The 22,830-nt window shown below is 41.3% G+C and overlaps 1 protein-coding gene across 3 annotated transcripts; it reads left to right on the top strand.

Annotated features, from left to right (window-relative positions):
* Window positions 1-1,185: 1,185 nt before the first annotated feature.
* On the top strand, window positions 1,186-3,116 carry LOC102432793 (cleavage stimulation factor subunit 2 tau variant-like). 3 transcript variants are annotated; one of them, XM_014451443.2, is made up of 3 exons: window positions 1,186-1,917; window positions 1,969-2,662; window positions 2,753-3,116. In XM_014451443.2, the coding sequence occupies exons 1-3, from the start codon at window positions 1,186-1,188 to the stop codon at window positions 2,977-2,979; spliced, it is 1,653 nt and encodes a 550-aa protein (XP_014306929.1). In that variant the 3' UTR covers window positions 2,980-3,116. The 3 variants fall into 3 exon arrangements, with proteins under 3 accessions (XP_014306929.1, XP_014306928.1, XP_006084102.1); XM_014451442.2 differs by having other exon boundaries at window positions 1,186-2,662; XM_006084040.3 differs by having other exon boundaries at window positions 1,186-3,116.
* The last annotated feature ends 19,714 nt before the right edge of the window (window positions 3,117-22,830 follow it).

Here is a 22,830-nt window from a genome sequence, read left to right as displayed (position 1 = left end):
CTGAGTCACACCCAAATATCTTTGTTCCCCCAATTCCTCTAACCCAGGTAATATCTAATTCAGACTTAAGAATTTAGAGACAAGAGAGGGAGAAGTAGGTTTACTTAGCTGCGCAGCAGGACAAACAACTGGACATTGACAATAAACATCCATGGATTTAAGTCCTTGAACTTACCGAGGGAATTTGTGGTGGCCATTTTTTTTCTACTGGGGTTTTAGCCTTGCACCATATTGCTTCCCACCCGTCCCTTCTTCTCAGACCAAAATCACTCACCCGTATCTCCCACCCAAGGTTTCAGATAATTTCTGCTGCAGAACAGTTTAGCTAGCCCTCTGTTTTTTTGCAAACCATCTGCTCATGCCCAAAGGGTCTCATGCTCATATTTATGGCCAAACATGACTCTTCTCACCCTAGGAGCTCTGTGCCAACCCCTTAAAGTAATATAATTTTACCTCCCTCTGCTACTTTAAAATAAAGCTTCTATGCGTGGGCTCTCTGTTATGCAAATGCCGTACTTCTAACATTCTCACAGAAATGAAAAGAATAAAAAATTTAAGGATTGATTTTACTTATTTTGCTTTTGCACCCAAAGGATGTATCCTAATCCCCTCCTCTTAAACTAATCTATCTTTCAGAAGTCCTCCAAAATGGTTTAAAAAGGAAAAGTGGAAACATTTAGTTTTGAGCACCTTCCCTTTCCTTCAATCATCAAACCCCAACTTGGTTCACTATTTCTGTAGGTGCCGGAAGCCTGTCCATCCTTGCTGCTTGACACAGTTGCTGCAGGGAAGAAACATCTGCACAGCATATGTTTCAAGGGACCTGGAGTATATGGCATACTGTTCTTAATATGTTTGCTCCCCTTCTTGGCGGTATGTGTTTGAACCAAGGTCACCTCTCCCAGAAAGGTTGTTTCCCCAGGTAGGGATTTTTCCCTGAAGCTCGGGATGGAATAAAACCCCTTAACTAAGTGCCAGGTGGGTAGTTAATCCCTTTAACTACACATTCTTTACTCCCTGGAATGGAGGTAAGAAACGCCCTAACCTTTGGAATAGAAATTGACCGGATTAAAATCAACTGGTATAAATACAGATGTAGGTGGCTCAGCTTCTTAGAAGTGTGTGTGGGTCTGAGAAGGACAACACACAGGGATCCTACTCGCCTCTGTGTGCAACGCGGGAATCATGTCGAGTTTGTCGGTGAGAGACCCAGCCATGGATCGATCGCTGCGTTCAGTGTTCGTGGGGAACATTCCTTATGAGGCCACCGAGGAGCAGTTAAAGGGCATTTTTTCGGAGGTTGGTTCCGTTGTCAGTTTCCGGCTCGTATACGATAGAGAGACCGGGAAATCCAAGGGCTATGGCTTCTGCGAGTACCAAGACCAGGAGACGGCGCTCAGTGCCATGCGAAACCTGAATGGGCGCGAGCTCAGCGGCCGGGCGCTGCGGGTGGACAATGCTGCCAGTGAAAAGGACAAGGAGGAGTTGAAGAGCTTGGGGCCCGTGGCGCCCATCATTGACTCACCCTATGGGGACCCTATCGAGCCGGAGGACGCCCCTGAGTCAATTACCCGAGCAGTCGCTAGTCTCCCCCCGGAGCAGATGTTGGAGCTGATGAAGCAGATGAAGCTCTGTGTCCAAAACAGCCCCCAGGAAGCGCGAACAATGTTACTTCAGAACCCGCAACTGGCTTATGCGCTCTTGCAGGTGCAAGTAGCGATGAAAATCATAGACCGAGAGACTGCTCTGAAAATTCTCCATCCCAAGATACCCGTTACACCGCTGATCGCAGGCAAATCTCAGCGTGTGTCTGGCCCTGTCGCTGGCCCCGTCGCTGGCCCTAGCCATGGGCTCTGCCCAGGACCTAATGTGTTGCTGAACCAGCAAAACCCTCCAGCTCCTCAGCCCCAGCCTTTGGCTAGAAGACCTGTGAAAGACATCCCTCCTCTGATGCAGACACCTATCCAGGGTGGAATTCCAGCCCCGGGGCCCATGCCAGCTGCAGTTCCTGGGTCTGGTGCTTTAACTCCTGGTGGAGCTCCGCAGCCCCAACTTGGAATGCCAATGGTTGGTCCTGTGCCTTTGGAGCGGGGACAGATGCAGATGTCGGATCCCAGAGCTCCTATGCCACGTGGACCCATCACTGCTGGTGGACTACCTCGTCGAGGGTTGTTGGGAGATGCTCCAAATGACCTGCGTGGAGGGACTTTGCTTTCAGTCACTCACGCTGGAGAAGTGGAGCCCAGGGGCTATCTTGGGCCACCTCATCAGGGCCCCCCCATGCACCATGCCCCTGGTCATGACGGCCGTGGCCCTTCCTCACGTGAGATGAGGGGAGGGCCAATCGCTGATCCCAGAATGCGAATTGGAGAGCCCAGAGGACAGATGATAGATCAAAGGGTTCTACCTCTGGATGGTAGAGGTAGTAGAGACTCTCGAGGGATGGAGACCCGAGCCATGGAAACTGAGGTCTTGGAGGCACGAGTGATGGAGAGAAGAGGAAAGAAGACCTGTGCAATGGAAGCCAGAGGCTTGGATGGAAGAGGAATGGAGATATGGGGCCCTGGCCCCAGTTCAAAAGGCCCTATGACCAGTGGAATCCAGGGTCCTGGTTGCATTAATATGGGGGCAGGTGGTCCACAGGGACCCAGGCAGGTCCCAAGCATTTCAGGGGTGGGAAATCCTGGAGCTAGCATGCAGGGAGCAGGCATGCAAGGACCAGGTATGCAGGGAGGAGGCATGCAAGGGGCAGGCATGCAGGGAACAGGCGTACAGGGGGCAACTAAGCAAAGTGGAGGCCAGCCTAGCAGTTTTAGTCCAGGGCAGAGCCAAGGAACTCCACAGGATCAAGAAAAGGCAGCTTTGATCATGCAGGTTCTTCAACTGACTGCAGATCAAATTGCCATGCTGCCTCCTGAGCAAAGGCAGAGTATCCTGATCTTAAAGGAACAAATCCAGAAGTCTACTGGACGTTCTTGAAATACTTCATAGTAATCCCAGAAAGTTTTTTTTTTCCTTTTTCTTTTTCTCTTTTTTTCTTTTTAGCATGGAGAATGGGTGCAAAAAGCTGACGCCTGCATCCCCACAGTTGAATGATTAGGGCAGAACCTAATCTCTTTTGTTGTTCTTGTCTTCCCCGCCCCCTCCGTTTTCCTTTTTATTTTTAATGGGGAGGGGGAGGCATGGGTCTGTTCACTATAATTCACTGTAAATATACAAAAATAACTCTGAAAGGGATACTATACCAAATAAAATTACAAATAATATGCAGCAATACTATAAGTGTGTACAATATGTTAACTTCTTTTAAAAACAATATTAAATAAAACAATGTGAAATCTTTACAGAAGATGAGAAGATAACCTATTAAAAAGATAATTTACCAAGATAGTTTAAGAGTTTTGATTGTGTAAGAAAACAAGTTTACCTCCAAAATATAAGACCCATTTTTTTGGTAAGTCACTTAAAATACAAAAACCTATTTTGGGGGCAATAGAAAGTTGTAAGTGAAGCATTCTTTCAGTGTTTTGGAATTATTTCGAAATGTGAGAGTTAACAGGATAAATCTAAACTTGTGGTATTGGGATTGTTTTTTTCTAAACCTGTGCTACCTGAATATCCAAGAAGTCATCCGGTGTGATGTTTCATTTAGCTCACCTTTCAGAGGCCAGTGATATTCTGGCCTGGCTTGAAAATGATACTTTCCTGGGACGGTTCTAGGATTAACCAGGCTACTTGACTCTCCTCTGACGAGACTCAGTATATCTCTCCATACCTTCCTATGTCTCAGTAACCTTTGAGCCCTAAATCTAAATCTGAGTTATTCTCTCACATCCTTCCCTAAAATCAGTGTCTAGGGACCAGTTTATCTGAATGAATTATAGACCACATTGGGCTTTTCATAAATGGTAAAGGGCTTCCTTCATGCAGTAAAACTCTGCTTCTAGCTTTTATATGCAGATGCTTCCATCTGGTCAACCAGAAACAGGAATTTAAAATCTTAGTCTCAGCAATATTTAACATACCTTTTAGTTTTCTTATATCAAAATCTATTTGTGTATCATCATCTTATCAAAATAATCCAATCCCAGGTAGATAGGTAAAATCTTGTAGCCTGAATTCTCTGCTTAGTGGTTATTAATCATCGATTTTTATAAGGCATAAGGCCACTTAGTTCTAGTATAAGTACCACTGAGACATAGTTAAAAATCAGTAGAAAGGTGAAGCTTATCACATCTCCTTCAGAGCTACTACCTAATTTATTTTGAAGCCTTGAGAATGTGGTCATATAAAGTATAGCATCGACTACTAGTGAACAGAAGTATAAACACCCAAATAACCAGGTGATCTTACTCTGGAGAAAAACCAACAAAAACTAATACTAGTTACAGAGGGGGAAATGTCATTTAATACAAGGAGAGAACTGAGACTTGGAAATGAATTATTTTTCCTTTGCAAGGTGTATACATCTTAAATGGGTATAAAGTTTTCATCCATATGCTGTTTCCACTTACCCATTTTTTACTGTTGTTTATACTGTTACTTTTCCTGTGTATGCTATATGCTCCCCCTAGATTGGAGGGGATAACTCTACATGTGTGATATTTCTGTACACTAATTCACAGAGTTGGCTTGGTCACTTTGAAATTATAGTTCCTTTAAAGCTTTCTTTGAAGGACTAAATGAAAACCATTAAATGTTTTGTTATAATAAAATGTCTGCATTGTTTAATGAAGACTTAATAAAAAGAATGCACAATACCTGAAAAATAAATAAATAAATAAATACATACATACATACATACATACATACATACAGATGTAACAAGACAATAAAACACAGAACCTGGCTGGAGATCCTGGCGAGAACCTGGCTAGGCTGCTGATCAACTGAACACTGTCTCTGTGTCATTCCTTCTTTGCCGACTCTGTCCACACCTTTGGGAACCCCTGGACCTGCTGGGGTTGGACCCCAACACGGAAGGTTTGTTATATCCTTGTGATAGTTAATTTTATGTGTCAACTTGCCAAAGTCACAGGGTACCCATACTTTGGATCAAACATTATTCTGGGTGTGTCTGTGAGGGTATTTTTGAATGAGATTAACATTTGAGTCAGTAGACTGAGCAAGGCAGACTGCAGTAGTACATAGTGTAGTTGTACCATATTAGTCAGATGTGTGACCTTGTGTTGTCTTTACTTAAATAAGTTTTGGTTGAGGAGGTGTATATGGGCACCAATTTGAAAAAGGATGGACTTGTGATGACTAATTTTATGTGTCAACATTTTTAAAGATATTCACAACATTTAATTTCATTCATTTTAATGTAAGCAATTTTTTTATCAACCCAACATAAAAAATACTCAAGTATATTTTGCTTAGGATTTAAAAAAACAACAACACATTATTTCTTAAACAAAAGGTTTTCTGAAACACCTTTTAAACCTGCCCTACATTATACTCCACATAAGCTGGATTAAAATCTTAAGTATTGCTCAGTACTGGGAAAATTATGGTCTGGATCCCCACAAAATCCACACTGTATATAATGCATGATTTAAAAATTTGAAAAAGTGGGGTTCCCAGACATTTGGTGTCTAGGCATATCTGTGACTATGCTTTTTTATGAGATTAACATTTGTTAGATTCAATAGCCAGAGGAAGGCAGATTGCCCTCTCCAATGTGGATAGCCCTCATCCAAGCAATGAAAGACCTGAATAGAACAGAAAGGCTGAGAAAAGGGTACCACTCTGGCCTGACTGCTGAGATGGGACATTGGCTCACCTGGTTCTCTGGCCTTTGGACTTGGACTGGAATTAATACCAGCCACTAGAACAACCACATACACTGTTATAATTCTTTTTCAATTTTTCTCTCTACTCCTACCCATGTCGCTTTATTATAGATTATCATAAATTGAAAAGTCAGCCTCCCCAGAATGTCTACTTCCGCCTAACAATGTGAAAATCCCTACAGTATAACTGTGCAGGGTTTCGTCACTGCTTGATCTCCCCCAAGTAATGCATCATGAATTCTCTCTTTACAACATTAGCTCTTTGGATTGCGTTGCCCACTGCATTCTGTTTTTGAGCATTTGACTTACAATGATCCTGGATGTTTGAAAAAGGGAGTGGGATAGGGAAGAAAAGAGGGGAGAGGCAGTCCACATGAGACCATTCAAATAGGTGTCAGCAAAGTCTCTGAGCACAGGCATCACCTGGACAAGTTCGGGCAGTTTTTGATGGAACACTCATCCAGCATTGACAAGAACTGCTAATGAGGCTCCCCTGCACCAGGAACAAATTGAGCTTGCTCAAGTGGCACCGATGGCCTGTAAGCCTTGGCTTGTCTCCCACGCTGCCTCCTGGAACAGGAGACTGAGCGTGTTCAGCAGTCTCCTGGTGCTGACTATTATTTCTGAGGTAGCTGGCCAATTTGGAAGTCAAACACTGAACCTTGTCTCTTTCTCTTTGCATTCCTGCCACAACAGTCTGATTCTCCAGGCAACATGCCTGCTTCTGACTGAGTGGGGAAATGATCACATACAGTAAGTTTATGGTCAATGTTTTAATGTAATATCTCACCTCACAAAACATCTACATTCCTCAATGCATACATTCCCCAGTAAGCAGTGGACAGGACGTGACCAAACAAGTGAGAAGGAGCACATCTGAAGACTGGATGGTTGCCCCTTAGGTATGAATACTTAATGAGGTCTTTTAAAATTCAGAGAGGAGTAGAAAAATCTGAAACATTTTTTGGTTATTTCTGTTTCCTCTTCCACAAGCATGTTTTCTGCCCCTTTTCATTCTCTTTGGAAATATAGATAATTCCACAGATCACCTTAGATGACTTTTGCAACAAGGTCTACTTTATTATTATTATTTTTAACAGAGAGGGAGAGGGACAGAGAGTTAGAAACATCGATGAGAGAGAAACATCGATCAGCTGCCTCCTGCACACCTCCTACTGGGGATGTGCCCACAACCAAGGTACATGCCCTTGACCAGAATCGAACATGGGACCCTTGAGTCCACAGGCCAATGCTCTATCCACTGAGCCAAAGCAGTTAGGGCTACAAGGTCTACTTTAGAAAAAATTTTTATGATCTCTAGTAAATATTCAAAACAATCCATGTGAGCTAATCTAAAACCACTTATCTGGTTATTGACCTTCATCTTATCCCCAAGTGTCCAACAGAGCTTTGGTCATCATCTAGCAGGGAGGGATGCGTCTGTGGGGGCAGATAGGATAGAACTGAATAAAAGTGAAAAGAACCATGTGTGGGGAGAATAGGGAGGCTTGGAAGTGGTTTGCTGGTTGATACAGAAATCAACCATAACAAGAGCTAGCAATCTGCAATCTCACCTAGCTCTTTGGTATCCTGAAGATTGGGTGTTTTGGAGTTTTTATGTGTACATGACTCACTCAATATTAATTCAGCAACATTTTTCAGCAATTATTACAATGCCAGTCTCTGCTCTACTAGTAGATATTGGAATACACATTCTAGTATTTGTGCACACATATACAGTGACTCTACTATGCCAATACCTCTGTTCTATACTAACATGGAGCATAGCATCTTGTTGTATGGGGAAAATTGCCCTCTAGGACTCAGCAATCCTGGGTTTTACTTCATAAACTTCTCTTTAAGCAGGTCTGTAGTCTATTCAGTGCTAATGTCTCAGTTTCCTTTTGTATTTATGTGGACATTAGTTCAGCAGCCTAACACTTGTAAAGAGTAAACAAACCACAATGCATAAAAATTCTCAATAAAGAACAGGCTCAGCCCTAACCAGTTTGGCTCAGTGGATAGAGCGTTGGCCTGCAGACTGAAAGGTCCCAGGTTCGATTCCAGTCAAGGGCATATACCTTGGTTGTGGGCACATCCCCAGTAGGGGGTGTGCAGGAGGCAGCTGATCGATGTTTCTCTCTCATCGATGTTTCTAACTCTCTATCCCTCTTCCTTCCTCTCTGTAAAAAATAAAATAAATCAATAAAATATATTTTTAAAAAAAGAACAGACTCAAATAAAAATTTAATAAAGTATCAAGTGCCCATCAATAGATGAATGGATAAAAAAGAAGTGGTACATTTATACAACAGAATATTACTCAGCCATTTAAAAAAAGAATGAAATTTTGACATTTTCAATAGCATGGATAGACCCAGAGGGTATTATGGCAAGTGAAATAAGTCAGAAAGAGAAAGACAAATACCATATGATTTCACTTATATGTGGAATAAAAAATAAATAAATAAATAAACAAACAAGACAGAAACAAAGTCATAGATACAGAGAACATTTTGATAGTTTCCAGGTGGATTAGGGATTGGGGTACGGGTGAAAAGGGGAAGGGATTAAAATTTACAAATTGCCCCTTGTAATATTAGTCACCGGAATATAAAGTACAGTATAGGAAATATGGTTAATAATATTGTGTCTGATGGGTACAGAAGTTATCAGTTTATAAATTATATAAATGTCTAATCACTATGTTGTACACCTAAAAATAATATAATATTGCATGTCAACTGTAATTGAAAAATTAAAAAAATTTTAAAGAAAGTTTAATAAGGTACATTCAAGAAAGATAGGAAAATAACTAAGAGAATAAATGTGACATAAAGAAAAAAATAAAAAAAGATCAAAAGAAAAAACAGTGGAATGGAAAACAGGCAAAGAAAAAATAACAGGTATATTATCATAAGTCACTGAAAAATAAAAACAAACAATTGAACAGAGTTAATATTTAAAATAATAACCTCATGGGTAAGTATAGAAATTAAAGTGATCATATCTCATTAAAACAAACAAACAAACAAACAAAAAACAATACCACAGAAAACTTTGCAGAAATATATTTGAAAAAAATCTACACATTGAAAGAACTCAAAAAATTAACTGGAAAAGTTAACTCACAGCAATCAATTCTGAGACATATCTTAGCTAAAATGATTAGATTTCAAAGATTACCGTAAAATTTTTAAGACATGCAGGTAAAATGCTCAAATAATTTATAAAAGTACCTGACTTTTCAAAACATAACCAGCAAGGCAATGATGGGACTTCATTTTTTAAAACTTCAATAAAAGAAAGTATGAATTAAGGATTTTGTATCCAGCCAAATTGCCCTTCAAATAGCAAGAATGCAAAACAAAGTAAATAAACAGTTTTCAATATAAAAGAACTTAGAGAATTATGTACCCATCAACCCTTTTGAGAAATCTATCAGAACACTGCTCAGCAAGGGATGGCCAAGATCCTGTTTTACTGGGTATGCAGTCACACGCATTCCTTTATTTAGTGCCCATGGCTGCTTTCAAAGGGAAGTGGGGGAGGGGGCAGAGAAGAGATCAAACAAAGAACTTATATGCATATATGCATAACCCATGGACACAGACAATAGTGGGGTGAAGGCCTGGGGAGGGGGACCCGAGTGGGGAGGAGGGGGGTCAATGGGAAAAAAGGGGATGTCTGTGATAATTTAAACAATAAAGATGAAAAATAAAATAAAGTAGAGTAGCTGTGACAGAAACAATATGTAGCCTCTTGATCTACAAAATCCAAAATATTTTCTACCTGGCCTTTTACAGAGCAAAGTTGTTAACCTCTGCTGACTAGAGGATACCTTTTATGCAAACAAATAATGATGAGATAAACTTTAGCAAAAAGACTGAAGGTAAGCACTTTAAAATACAGAAATGTACATAGAAGACTAAAATAATGTTAGAGGTGAGAGTGGAAGACTAATGTGCAATTGTTGTATATTGGTATAAAGTAGAAACACTGCAATTGAAAATGGGAAGCTAGAAGTGGAAAATATAAAAAGTTCTTTGTTGTATAGAGTATAGACAATGTATGGATGCTACTGCTTACTTGTCAAATAAAACAAAGTTTGATTAACTAGGTGATAAAGAGTTAAACAAGGGACATTCAAAAGGGTTCATGGTTACCATTTGTCAAAAATACAGACCTTCCTACATACTCGCCCAAACTATATGCAACTTATATAGAAACTATATGCAACTATAGAGCAAACTATATGCAACTTATATAGAAAGACTCTCATAGAGCAACAGATGTAATGAGCAAAATATACACATCTCAGAGACTTGAGACCAGGCATATGTCATAAAGAATATTGTGAATGAACTTAATTGACTGTGTGAGTTTGTGAGGGCTGTCATAACAAAACACCACAGATTAGGTGACTTAACAAAAATGTACTTTCTTATAGTCCTGGAGGTGAGAAATCCAAGATCAAGTAGCATCAGCTTCACATGGCCAATTCCTTTTGAATTATATAAGTCCAAATTCTCTAGAGAAGCAACACACCAATAGGATATACAGACAACGTATAGGGTATCAAAAAATGTATACACAATTTAACAGCTGATAATGCACTTAATTTTCACTCCTTTTCAGGTTTAACTAATTTGACCTAATAGGTGAAGCCAAACTAAACTTTGAACAAAGAAAATTTATCCTAAGATGCCACTAGGCTTTATTTTTATTATTTTTTTTAATGGGGATACATAAAATATAAGGTTTTTTAGCAACAGTCAACAAATTGAGGGCACACAAATACTGAACTAAATGATTCTTGATATTTGCCATTTCATTGCTTCACATTATCAGCAGTGCCTGGGTCAGAATAGTCACCATTTTGAAACTGACATTGGCAAAAAGAAAAGTATTCATTTCTGTAGATTCTTTTACATTTTGAAAATAAACTGCATGTTAATAAATTTTGACTTTATAATCACTCAAAGTATGTATACATTTTTTGGTGGGGACAACCTGTATACCAATATAAAGAGACATAAAAGCATATTTGACTGAAACACAGAGTTCAAGGTGAAGATGAATTATGTTTAGTTAGCAGGAATCCTACCCTATATAATAAAAGCCTAATATGCCAGGTCTCCGGTCGTCTGGTCGTCCAGTCAACCAATCAAAGCATAATATGCTAATGATATGCTAAGGCTACTCAAACACTCACTATGATGTGTACTGACCACCATGGGGCAGACAGTCGACTGGTAGGTTAGCTTGCTGCTGGGTTCTGGCCCATGAGGACTGAACGAGATGGGCCAGACACACCCTAGAGCCCTCCCGCAATCCCTCCCCCTGGCTGGCCAACTTTCCTCATCCCTACCTGGCCCCAATCGTGCACTGGTAGGGTCCATTGGCCTAACCTGCACCCTCTGGAAATCCAGGATGCCTCGGGGGATGTCAGAGAGCCAGTTTTGACTTGATCCTGCAGGCCAGGCTGAGGGACCCCACTGGTGCATGAAATCATGCACTGGGCCTCTAGTTAATTACAAAATGCCTTATCAGAACTTTAGGCTAAATAATGGGGAGATATAGAAAGATTTTAAGATGGGACCAACAAGGTCTTATTTTCATTTATAAATCATAAACTGCAATTTAGATATTGTATCAGAGAGGGACTAGGAAGAGAAGTGTTTGTTTCTTAAATTATCTTGCCTACAGTAAGATAACACTCAGTGTTACTGTGTTTTCTTAAGGAGAGAGAGAGACAAAAGGCCGACAACATTATTAGAAGGGAATCCTACATTAAGAACAAAATCATTAGGAAAAAAGTGATGTGATTATAGATTTCTAAGTCTGTGTGGTATTGAAATAAAAAGTCATTTTGAAGTAATAAACAAATATAATTGCAACTATGATTTGGGTACACATGGGAACTGAGGAACTAATTATTTTCACCCTCTAAAGTGCTTACTGCTATTTATCAAGTTTGCAAGATAAATGCTTTAATTCATTACATTTGCATAAATCCCCTTGCTGTACCTTCTTTATCAGTGCACTTACAAAATGAATTGCTTTTCTAACACTTTCTCAAACTTTTTGCAATTAGCATACTTACATTTGCACTGTATTAAATTCAGGTTTTCTTCAAATAATGTATCTTATCAAGTTATCACTAAAACTAGTGTGATTTTCAGAATCAATAAAAAATTTGAAAATTTAATTTCTTTCCTTATGAATAGAGTCCACCTCTTTTCACCTTCTGCATAGTACCCACTGCTTTCATTAAATCAAAACTAGTAACTTTGCCCTCAGTAGGATTAACTGCCTTAAAAAAATAAACTAAAAAATTATATCACATGTTGATACAAAAGCTGGGTATGTCATGAATGAGACTGCTGAATACCCCCCCCCCCAAATAAAACTCACCAGGCATGAATTTTCCCTACTTTGAATTATTCTCCTCTTCTCCAGAACACAGAACTGAGTAAGTTAATTTATAATACTACATTACAATCAAGCAAAATTCCACCCTTTATGATACTCACTAAATATATCAGAAACTTTCAGTACCTTCTAGAAGAAGATGAAGTAGCATTTGAGAGATGGTAGGAAGAAGTAGAGGATGTAATTATTACTTTAAGCACATTAAAGAATAGATTAGATCTAAGGTGATCTATTATACAAATAGCTCTTAGGGATCCCCAAAGATTAGCCTGGACAAGAGAATGGCTGCCTCTTCCTCATTCTCTATCCTTGTACACAGAGTGACTCAGATTTGATTTATTGAGCTACTGTTTTTATCTATTTCTGAGTCTTCTTGGTGCCAAATTGACACCACCCACCTGAGGTTTGACTTGTCAGCCCAACTAAATTTTAGGCAGGATTCTTCTTAACTACAGACTCCCAATATCCCTTTTCTTGAAGTATTTACTTTATTCTTTCTCTGACCCTTAAAGACTTAATCTTCTACACCCAGGAATGTTTTTTCTCAGGGACCTATGAGTCATCCCTTTGAAGAGAAATCATTAAGAAAGATACCACCTCCATCTCCCGTTCTGTGTGGGAGGGTAGGAGCCTAACTTTGTGACAAGCACCAATTAGGAAACTCAGATGGGCTAATGATATTGACCAACCCATTCCAATGTCCTCTAGTCCTTTTCCTTAGCTCAACCCTGCATTTAAAAACTCTCCAATCTTTGGTTTCAGTGAAATTTCATTCATTCTCTTCCCCTTATTACAACAGTCTTGACTCCTGTTGTAATAGTGTTGAATAAAGGCTTCTTTGCCTCTATAACTGCAAAAGGTACAGATTTTTTTTGACATACCTCAGGCTAATGTCCTTCAGTCACAGACCTGTTTGAGCATAGTTTTAATGGTTAATCCCAAAGAGCATCAGGAATACAAAATTGTAGGTTTGATTGTGTTGGGGGGGACTGGGTATGTGAGCGAACATCCTTTTCTTGGTTTTACCTTCTCATCTATAGGCGCTCCAGTAGGTATGTCCTTGTCCTGTTGTTAGCAGAGGCAGCTAGTTAGTTATTAACAGAGGAAGGGAGCACATGGAATCAGACCTTAAACCAGATTAACTAGGAAGGAGCAGCTTCACAGTCACTCCGTGCATTGGAGTGGGCAGGAAAGACCTGCTTTCCAATTTCCCCAGGGAACACCAGCCTGCTTCTTCAGATTACCAGGGGGAGGGATAAACAGTAAGGGAGAAGTTCCTTTGCTAGACGCATGCATAGTAGAAGCTCAGATGGCACAGGGGGGAAGTTCTACTGAGCGCATGTATAGTAGAAGCAGATGATGAAGAAAAACTATGAGCATGTGCAGTAGAAGCCAAAATGGCAACCATAAAGGGGAGGAGTCTAGCCTGGGAAAATCTTGGGAAAAGACCAGATAGGACCAGGGCAGAAAACCCTGGAAGATTCAGGAAAGAAATTGGATAGGATAGTCCTGGGGAGACCCAGGAAAGAGATTAGGTAGTTTGAAAGAAAGCTTACTCCTTCCCAAACCCAAGGAAATATAATCAAAGCTTAACAAAGGCTAGAGTCTGGTGCTATCTCTCTTCAGCAGCCATGCATGGGCTGGACGCCAATAGAGGTGGTGCTGGACTACTGCAGCCTTGGATGCTGGGCTAATGGTATGGCAGCTGTGAGTCCTGGCCCTCCTCCTGGGTTTGATGGGGACAAGTGCAGGCCTGTGACCCCCGAGGCTAGACTCCTTCCCCAGTGAGATGGAGCTGAGCCAGCTGGTCATGGATGAGACAGATGCATGGTAACCTGGGGACAGTCCTTTGTTTCTGCTCCAATAAATCTTGCCACTACTAGGTGTACCAGTTAATAATGCAGATTTTTTTCAATAGATGGAGTTACACATATGTTGATATATATGTGACTTATATTATATGTATGCTATTTTGTTGAATTGACAGCAAGCTTCAAAACTTCAAATTTGCTGGAGGTGTTAACATCATAGATATTTTTTTTTAAATATATTTTATTGATCCTTTACAGAGAGGAAGGGAGAGAGATAGAGAGCCAGAAACATCGATGAGAGAGAAACATCGACCAGCTGCCTCCTGCACATCTCCCACTGGAGATGTGCCCGCAACCCAGGTACATGCCCCTGACCGGAATCGAACCTGGGACCCTTCAGTCCGCAGGCCGACGCTCTATCCACTGAGCCAAACCGTTAACATCATAGATATTTTTACGCTTAAAAATGTCGAATTTCATGCCCCCAAAAAAAGAGCATTTGTGGGAAGTTATAATTCATTACTTTATTTTGAAGGAAAGTGCTGCTGAATACTTCTAGAAGCTTAGTGTGAACATGCTGCATCTCAAGATACTTGTGGACACTGGTTTAAAAACTTTAAAAGTGATGATTTTGATGTGAAAGACAAAGAATGTCCAGGTCAACCGAAAAAGTTTGCAGACCAACAATTACAAGCCTTATTGGATGAAGATGGGTGTCAAACTCAAAAACAATTTGCAGAAAGATTAAATGTTGCTCAACAAACAACTTCTGATCGTTTACAAGCAATGGGAAAGATTTTAAAGGAAGGAAAATGAGTGCCACATCAACTGAATGAAAGACAAATGGAAAACCGAAAAGTCATCAGTAAAATGTTGCTTCAACGGCATGAAAGAAAGTCTTTTTTACATCGAATTGTGACTGGCGATGAAAAGTGGATTTATTTTGAGAATCCCAAATGCACATCATCATGGGCTGATCCAGGTCAACCATCAATATCAACTGCAAGGCCAAATCGCTTTGGAAAGAAGACAATGCTCTGCGTTTGGTGGGATCAGGAAGGTATGGTGTATTATGAGCTTCTGAAACCAGGTGAAGCCATTAATACTGATCACTACTGACAACAAATAATCAATATGAACCATGCTTTGATTGTGAAATGACCAGAATGTGCCAGAAGACACAGCAAAGTAATTTTGTTTCATGATGATGCACCATCACTCACTTCAAAACCAGTAAAAGATACATTAAAAGCTCTTGCCTGGGAAGTATTAACCCACCCGCTGTATTCACCAGACCTTGGTCCTTCAGATGACCACTTGTTCCGATCGATGGCACACACATTCTGAGCAGCACTTCAAAACATATGAAGAAGTGGAAAATTGGGTCTCTGAATGGTTTGCCTCAAAACAAGAAAAGTTCTATTGGGACGGTATTCACAAATTACCTGAAAGATGGGGAAATGTGTAACTAGCTATGGACATTACTTTGTATAAAATACTTTTGATGTTTCTCTTATAATTATCGTGTTTTCTTTGATTACAAAATTCACATTATTAACTGGTACACTTAGTATACCTCAAATCCTCCTGTAGATGTATCCCTGGAAGGCATTTCCTGTGTTACGGTGGAAGATCCTATTTCCTCCAACAACACCATCCCCTTCCTCTGGGGAAGAAGAGTAAATTGTTTACTTCATAACCTTGGGAATAAGAGATCTGCTTGACGATGTAGTCAACTTGGCAGTGCAGCCGGAGAGTGTAAGCACTATACAAGTGATTGTTAAATTAATCAACTGAAAAATAAATATGTTTTAAACTCAGGCAAGGAGCAGGTAGATAATTTTTGACATCTTCAAATGCCAGGAGTTTGTCAGATTAATGCTTAAAAAATTTGAAGGTGTTAAACTTAAAAATTCTGTTTAATTAACTGGTTGCTCAAGGAATTGATTAAGAGAGTTTAACCATTAGACTTGAACTAATCAAATGTTAATTGAAGAATAAGTAAAAAGAATAAAGGTGACTGTTCTTCCTCAAATAAAATTTATTATATTTGTAAATTACTTGGTAATTTTTTTAAATGGCTTAAAGTCCTAAGGAAGAAGTAAAATTTGAATGTATAACTCTAAGTTGATTGTCAGCATAACTGCAAATGTAAAAGCATATTTATTACCAAAAGACATTCTAAAACCACTTTAATTATCAAATACATACATACATTAATTATTAAAATACTTTATGATATATCTAGTCTTTTAGAGATTATTTTGAAAAGCATTATCACAAATGTGAATGCCACTAAAAGGTCAAGAAAGAACTTTAAATGTTGACTAAGGGAAAATTATTTGTACATATTTTTTTTTTGAGCTCAATGAAGTTTATTGAGAGTTACTTCAGAAAAATTCACAATAGCATAAAAAGAAAAAAAACATTAAATTGATTTTTTTCTATTTTAGGTTACCTAGAGCAAGGACTGCTGGTGAAGGAAGAGCTTAAACTCATAGAGAAATATAAATCAAACTTACAATTTAAACTTGATGTTCTATCAGTGGTACCAACCGATCTGCTATATTTTAACCTGGGATGGAACTATCCAGAAATTAGATTAAACAGACTCTTAAGGATCTCTCGAATGTTTGAGTTCTTCCAAAGAACAGAAACAAGAACTAACTACCCAAACATCTTCAGGATTTCTAACCGTTATGTACATCGTCATCATTATCCACTGGAACGCATGTGTGTACTACTCTATTTCCAAAGCTATTGGATTTGGAAATGATACCTGGGTCTATCCTGATGTTAAAGATCCTGAATTTGGCCGTTTGGCTAGAAAGTATGTCTATAGCCTTTACTGGTCTACACTGACTTTGACCACCATTGGTGAAACACCACCTCCTGTGAGGGATCCCCAAAGAACCAGGTGTATTGGCCCTAACTCTTATGAAATTGATAGGAACTTGAGGGTGGATGTGATGCAAAGGTATCCTGTATAATAAAAGGGTAATATGCAAATCGACGGAACAACCAGTCACTATGACACACACTGATCACCAGAGGGAAAACACTCAACTCATGAACTGCCCCTGGTGGTCAGTGTACTCCCACAGGGGGAGCATGGCTCAGCCAGAAGCCCAGAAGCTGGGCTCATGGCTGGTGATCACAGCGGTGGTGGTGGGAGCTTTTCCCAACTCTGCGGCAGCGCTAAAGATGTCCGACTAATGGCTTAGGCCTGCTCCCCTGAGGGCTCCCAGACTGCAAGAGGGCACAGGCCGGGCTGAGGGATGCTCCACCAAGTGCACAAAACTCCTGTACCAGGCCTCTAGTTACATATAACTAAACATCCATTGTCACATATGTGACTTCCTCTGTCTTTAAATTGTTCCTATGGGAAATATGACACATTTCATGAAGACTTAATTCATCTTCAGGAAATAATTTAGTGAGAAAATGGGAACTTCCTCCTTTCAGGCATATGAAAGCAGGCCTGCTTCCTCTGTATATAAACACGTGGCAAATATAACATTACCATTTAAAGCAGTGGTTCTCAACCTTGGCTGCACATTAGAATCACCTGGGAATCTTTTTACAATCCTGATTTCTGGGCCTCATCCTCTGGAAATTCTGTTTCTTTGTTATGGGGTTGCGCCACAACATTAGTAACAAAGAAACAGAATTTCAGGAGGATGAGGCCCAGAAATCAGGATTTTAAAAAGATTCCTGGGTGATTCTAATGTGCAGCCAAGGTTGAGAACCACTGATTTAAAGGGATGTCATCAATGGGAAGTCAGTAGCACTTAGTACAAAAGCTAATTGCAACACATTCAAGAGAAAAAACCTAGAGAGAATTTCTGAATGCTATGTGAAAAATAGGTGCAGGTTTACATGTAATTAAGAAATAAACTAAGCAAGGTTGAAGAATGCAGGAATGTGGGAGGTGGCAAGACAGTGAAAGATGACAGAAGACTTTTGCAAATGGATTTGAGGGAAAAGAGGAGGAAAAGAGAAGCAAAAGCCATGAAATTCAGATTGGCCGTTACTAAAGGCCCTTTGGTTGTTCCCATCAATAAAGGGAGAGGCATTTCTCGGGGCTGCTCCCTGGCACAAGAAAAGAGGACCCTGGAGAAAACAGCATGTCCTGAGGCCCACCTGTTCCCCAGCAGGGGTTGACCTAGAGCTCTGCAAGCTGTTGGAAAGAGTTGCCTGTGCATAGCTGAGGGAGACATTCAGACCTTTCTATTTTTTATTCAGTTCAAATAAAAACCAGGACACAATCAGCATAACAAAAGGTGTGCCGATTACTTAACATAATTCTACTGCATTCATCAAAAGCCTTTCTCTCTGCAGAAGCCTGTTCTCTGTGAGTAGTTAGGTGTCTCACAGAGCTAATGAAAAGCTTCATCAAAGAAACCCATGTACTCACCTGCATTAGCAAAAACGCAGGCAGGTCCCCCGACTGGGCATGCTGTGAAGTATAAGGAGAGGTTCCCCATTTAAAAATACCTTCTTCCTGGACTTGCTACTGTGCAAAAATAGCCCCTCAGCAGGGTCCTCAGGTTGAGGTTTTTCTGTTTTTTTTTTGGTGTGTGTGTGTGTGTGTGTGTGTGTGTGTGTGTGTTTGAAGGCCTGGATTTAAATGTAAGACTGTTAACTGTAAAGAAATCTAGAGTTCTTTTCTAGCCAATATCCTTATCTCTAATGGTTGATTACACTGCAGATGGATATTCTCCTCAGGTTTTATTCTCTGTAAAGTAACCCAGTTAATATGAGTTGGCCAGAGAGAAATGTCTTACTAGCGTGAACCTGCTATCCTGATCACAGCCCACTGGGCAAGCAAGAACACATGATACAAGCTGGGCCAGTTGGGATCCTCTGCTGAAGAATTTAAACTGAGATACACAGAAATGAGGGATTGTAAACTGAGATGAACAAAATAGCTCAGACCTTTTTTCTCAAATCTGAATTATGTAGGCATCACTTTTAAAGGAGGAAAATATCCTGGAATTCTAGTGCGATCTTACAAATTTTATACAATGTCATTTGGTTAAGGATAAGCATAATGCTATAATTGCTTTTATAATCACTATCCATTTATAATATCAAAGACAATCCTATCTAATAAAAGAGAAACATGGTAATTAGCCGTACCTCCGCTACCCTTCCCATTGGCTAATCAGGGTGATATGCAAATTAACTGCCAGCCAAGATGGCGGCCAGCAGCCAGGCAGCTTCAAGCGAACATGAGGCTTGCTTGCTTCAGTGACTGAGGACTCCAACGTTCCCCGCCTGTGGCTGCTGGCCTCTGAGCTTGCAGTTTGAAACATTGTAACAAATATAGAAGCTAAACAGAAACCTGCTTTCAGCTAGCCAGGATCTCAGAGCTGGAGTTGAAACAGTGTATTGATTATAGAACCCAAACAAACCAGATACCTGCTTTCAGCAGCCAAGGCCTAAGAGTTGGAACCAAGCCTCAGAGCTAAAGCTGGCCCAGAATAAAAAAAAAAAAGAAAAAAAGAGTGGTTGGGAGCTTCAGTCACCCGCCAGCCTGAAAACAGCCCTCAGCCCCTCACCCAGACTGGCCAGGCTCCCCAGTGGGGACCTCCACCCTGAAGGGGGTGTGACCAGCTGCAAACAGCCATCATCCCCTCATCCAGGCTGGCCAGGCACCCCAGTGGGGACCCCCACCCTGATCCAGGACACCCTTCAGGGCAAACCAGCCAGCCCCCACCCGTGCACCAGGCCTCTATCCTATATAGTAAAAGGGTGATATGCCTCCCAGCACCGGGATCAGCGGAGCCGCGAGGCCTCCTGGCACTGGGATCAGAGTGACAGGGGGCAACGACCAAACCCCCTGATCGCCCTGCGGCTCTGTGTGTGACAGGGGGCAGAGCCACAACCTCCCTAACCGGCCTGCTCTGTTTGTGACAGGGGAAGGCGCCCCAACCCCCTGATCAGTTCTGCTCTGTGCCTGAGAGGGGGGAGCTCCCCAACCCCCTGATCAGCCCTGCTCTGTGTGTGACAGGGTGTGGCGCCCCACCCCCCCACCCCCCCATGAGCCCGCTCTGTGTGTGATGGGGTAGAGCCATAACCTCCCCATCGGCCCTGCCTGAGTGTGACAGTGGCGGCGCCCCAACCCCCTGATCCGCCCTGCTCTGTGTGTGACAGGGGGTGGTGCCCCAACTCCCCTATCGGCCCTGCTCTGTGCATGACAGGGGGTGGTGCCCCAACTCCCCAATCGGCCCTGGTCTGAGCCCGACCAGGGGCTGCACCTAGGGATTGGGCGTGCCCTCTGCCACCCGGGAGCAGGCCTAAGCCAGCAGGTCGTTATCTCCTGAGGGGTCCCAGACTGTGAGAGGGCACAGGCCGGGCTGAGGGACCCCCCTCTCCTCCCCTAGTGCACAAATTTTTGTGCACCAGGCCTCTAGTCCTATATAATAAAATATAATAAAAGGCTAATATGCAAATTGTTCCCTCATGAGTTTGACCACTCGATATGACCTGCTCTGATCACCGGGAGGCAGAGTGGAATGAAGGAAGGCCCCGGCCAGCAGCCAGGGAAATGGAGGCCCCAGCCGGCAGGCGAAAGTTGGGGGAAAGGAGGTCCCAGCTGGCAGCCATAAGGCCCCAATCTGCCCTGATTGCTGGCCAAGCCTAGGAACCCTACCTGTGCACAAATTTCATGTACCCAGCCTCTAGTTATAAAATCAGATTGTATAATAAAAAATAGTCAAACCAAGAGTATAAACTTCATATGAAGAGAATGTTGTTTTGCATAAAGTAAACCACTGAAAGCTCCATGTGTTATGTTGGTGTACCAATTTTCTCGTGACTGAACTTTCACTCGGCATGTTTGACACCATGGGCTGATGTCACAGATGTCTTAAGAACCCACTGTTTATGCAATGACTTTGATGCTATTCTTTTGTCAATAGTTCTCAACATTTACAGTAGCACTACCCGGTTCACACTCCACTATCAGCATCCAAATTCAAGGTATTAAATCAAGCACAGAAGTTAATTAACAATATCTGGTTTTAAAAGTGTTGTCCAAGTGACTCAGAATGTGTTTATTTAAAAAAATAATCATTATGCCAAACACCTCAAATAATTAAATCCAAATAAACTTCACAAAGTGTGTCCATGTTTTCCTAAGCTCCTGCAGCCTCCAATGTGACCCTGATTGCTCTAGAGCAGCGGTTCTCAACCTGTGGGTTGTGACTCCTTTGGCGGTCGAACAACTCTTTCACAGGGTCACCTAAGACCATCCTGCATATCAGATATTTACATTACAATTCATAACAGTAGCAACATTACAGTTATGAAGGAGCAACGAAAATAATTTTATGGTTGGGTCACAACATGAGGAACTGTATTTAAAGGGCCAGAAGTTTGAGAACCACTGCTCTAGAGCAACACTGTCTAATGGACCTTTCTGTGTAATGAAAATATTTTACACCTGCACAATCCCAAACAATAGACACTGGTCACATGTGGCTATAGAGTTACTTGACATGTATGCAGCTAATGTGACTGGTAAATTGAATATTAAGGTTTATTCAATTTCAACCAATATAACTTTAAATAGCAGCCACTGGCATGGCCAGCACAGCTGTATTTTATCTGAACTGCCGTCAGACGCTGGTTTTCCAAAATATGACTAAAACAACTTTATGTGTGGCAAATTACCCACACAATTGTGTAGCTTAAAACAACAAGCATCGGTTTGCTCACACAGTTGTTATGGGTCAGGAATCTGGGAGCAACTTCGGTGAGTGGTTTTAGCTCAGGGTTTCTCAGGAAGCTGAGTCAAGGTGTTTGCTAGGGCTGCTGTCACCTGGAGGTTGTCTGGGGCTGAGGGATGAAGGCGACCATGGCTCACTCACATGGCTGTTGGCAGAAAGCCTCGGTTCTTTGCCAAGTGATCTCTCCAAGATCAGCCCAGCCCAACGTGGCATGGCCAAGGACACACATCCAGATCCAAGGCTGGATGTGTTCTCACAACATGGCAGCCGGCCCTCTTTAGAGCATGCAATCCAAGAGAAGTTGAAATGCCTTTTATGATCTAAGTCCAAACACTGTCGCTTTCTCTTTAATCCATTGAATCAGTAAATCCTCATGTCCATCAGACACTCAACAGGAGGGAAATTAGGCTCCAACACTCGAAGGGAAGAATATCTAAGACTCTAGGCACATAATTTAAACCCACTCTAGACATGCTAACTTATCTAAAGTCATGGAGGTAATAAGTGGAAAAGCCTGCATTTGAACTTGTTTCAGTCTTAGTCTGGAGCCCATGTTTTTATCATAGCTCTCCACTGCCTAGAGCAGTGGTTCTCAACCTTGGCTGCACATTAGAATCACCTGGGAATCTTTTTAAAATGCTGATTTCTGGGCCTCATCCTCCGGAAATTCTGGTTCTTTGTTCCTAATGTTGTGGCCCCATCCCATAACAAAGACACAGAATTTCCGGAGGATGAGGCCCAGAAATCAGGATTTTAAAAAGATTCCCAGGTGATTCTAATGTGCAGCCAAGGCTGAGAACCACTGGACCAGAACAATTATACATTCAAACACATGATTGTAGAGAGGGACGAAGGAAGGGAGAAAGAAAGAGAAATCTCGATGTAAGAGAGATATATTGATTGGTTGCCTCTTGAAAGTTCCCAAGTGGGGATGAAACCCTCAACCTAGGTATGTGCCCTGACTGGGAATCGAACCCGAAACCTTCTGATGTATGGGATAACGCTCTAAATCCCGTGGTGGGCAAACCACACAAAATACCACGTGCGGGAGCA

Source organism: Myotis lucifugus, unplaced genomic scaffold, assembly GCF_000147115.1.
Source record: "Myotis lucifugus unplaced genomic scaffold, Myoluc2.0 scaffold_9, whole genome shotgun sequence".
In the NCBI taxonomy this organism is placed as follows: domain Eukaryota; kingdom Metazoa; phylum Chordata; class Mammalia; order Chiroptera; family Vespertilionidae; genus Myotis; species Myotis lucifugus.
This window is presented reverse-complemented; position numbering and strand designations above follow the sequence as displayed.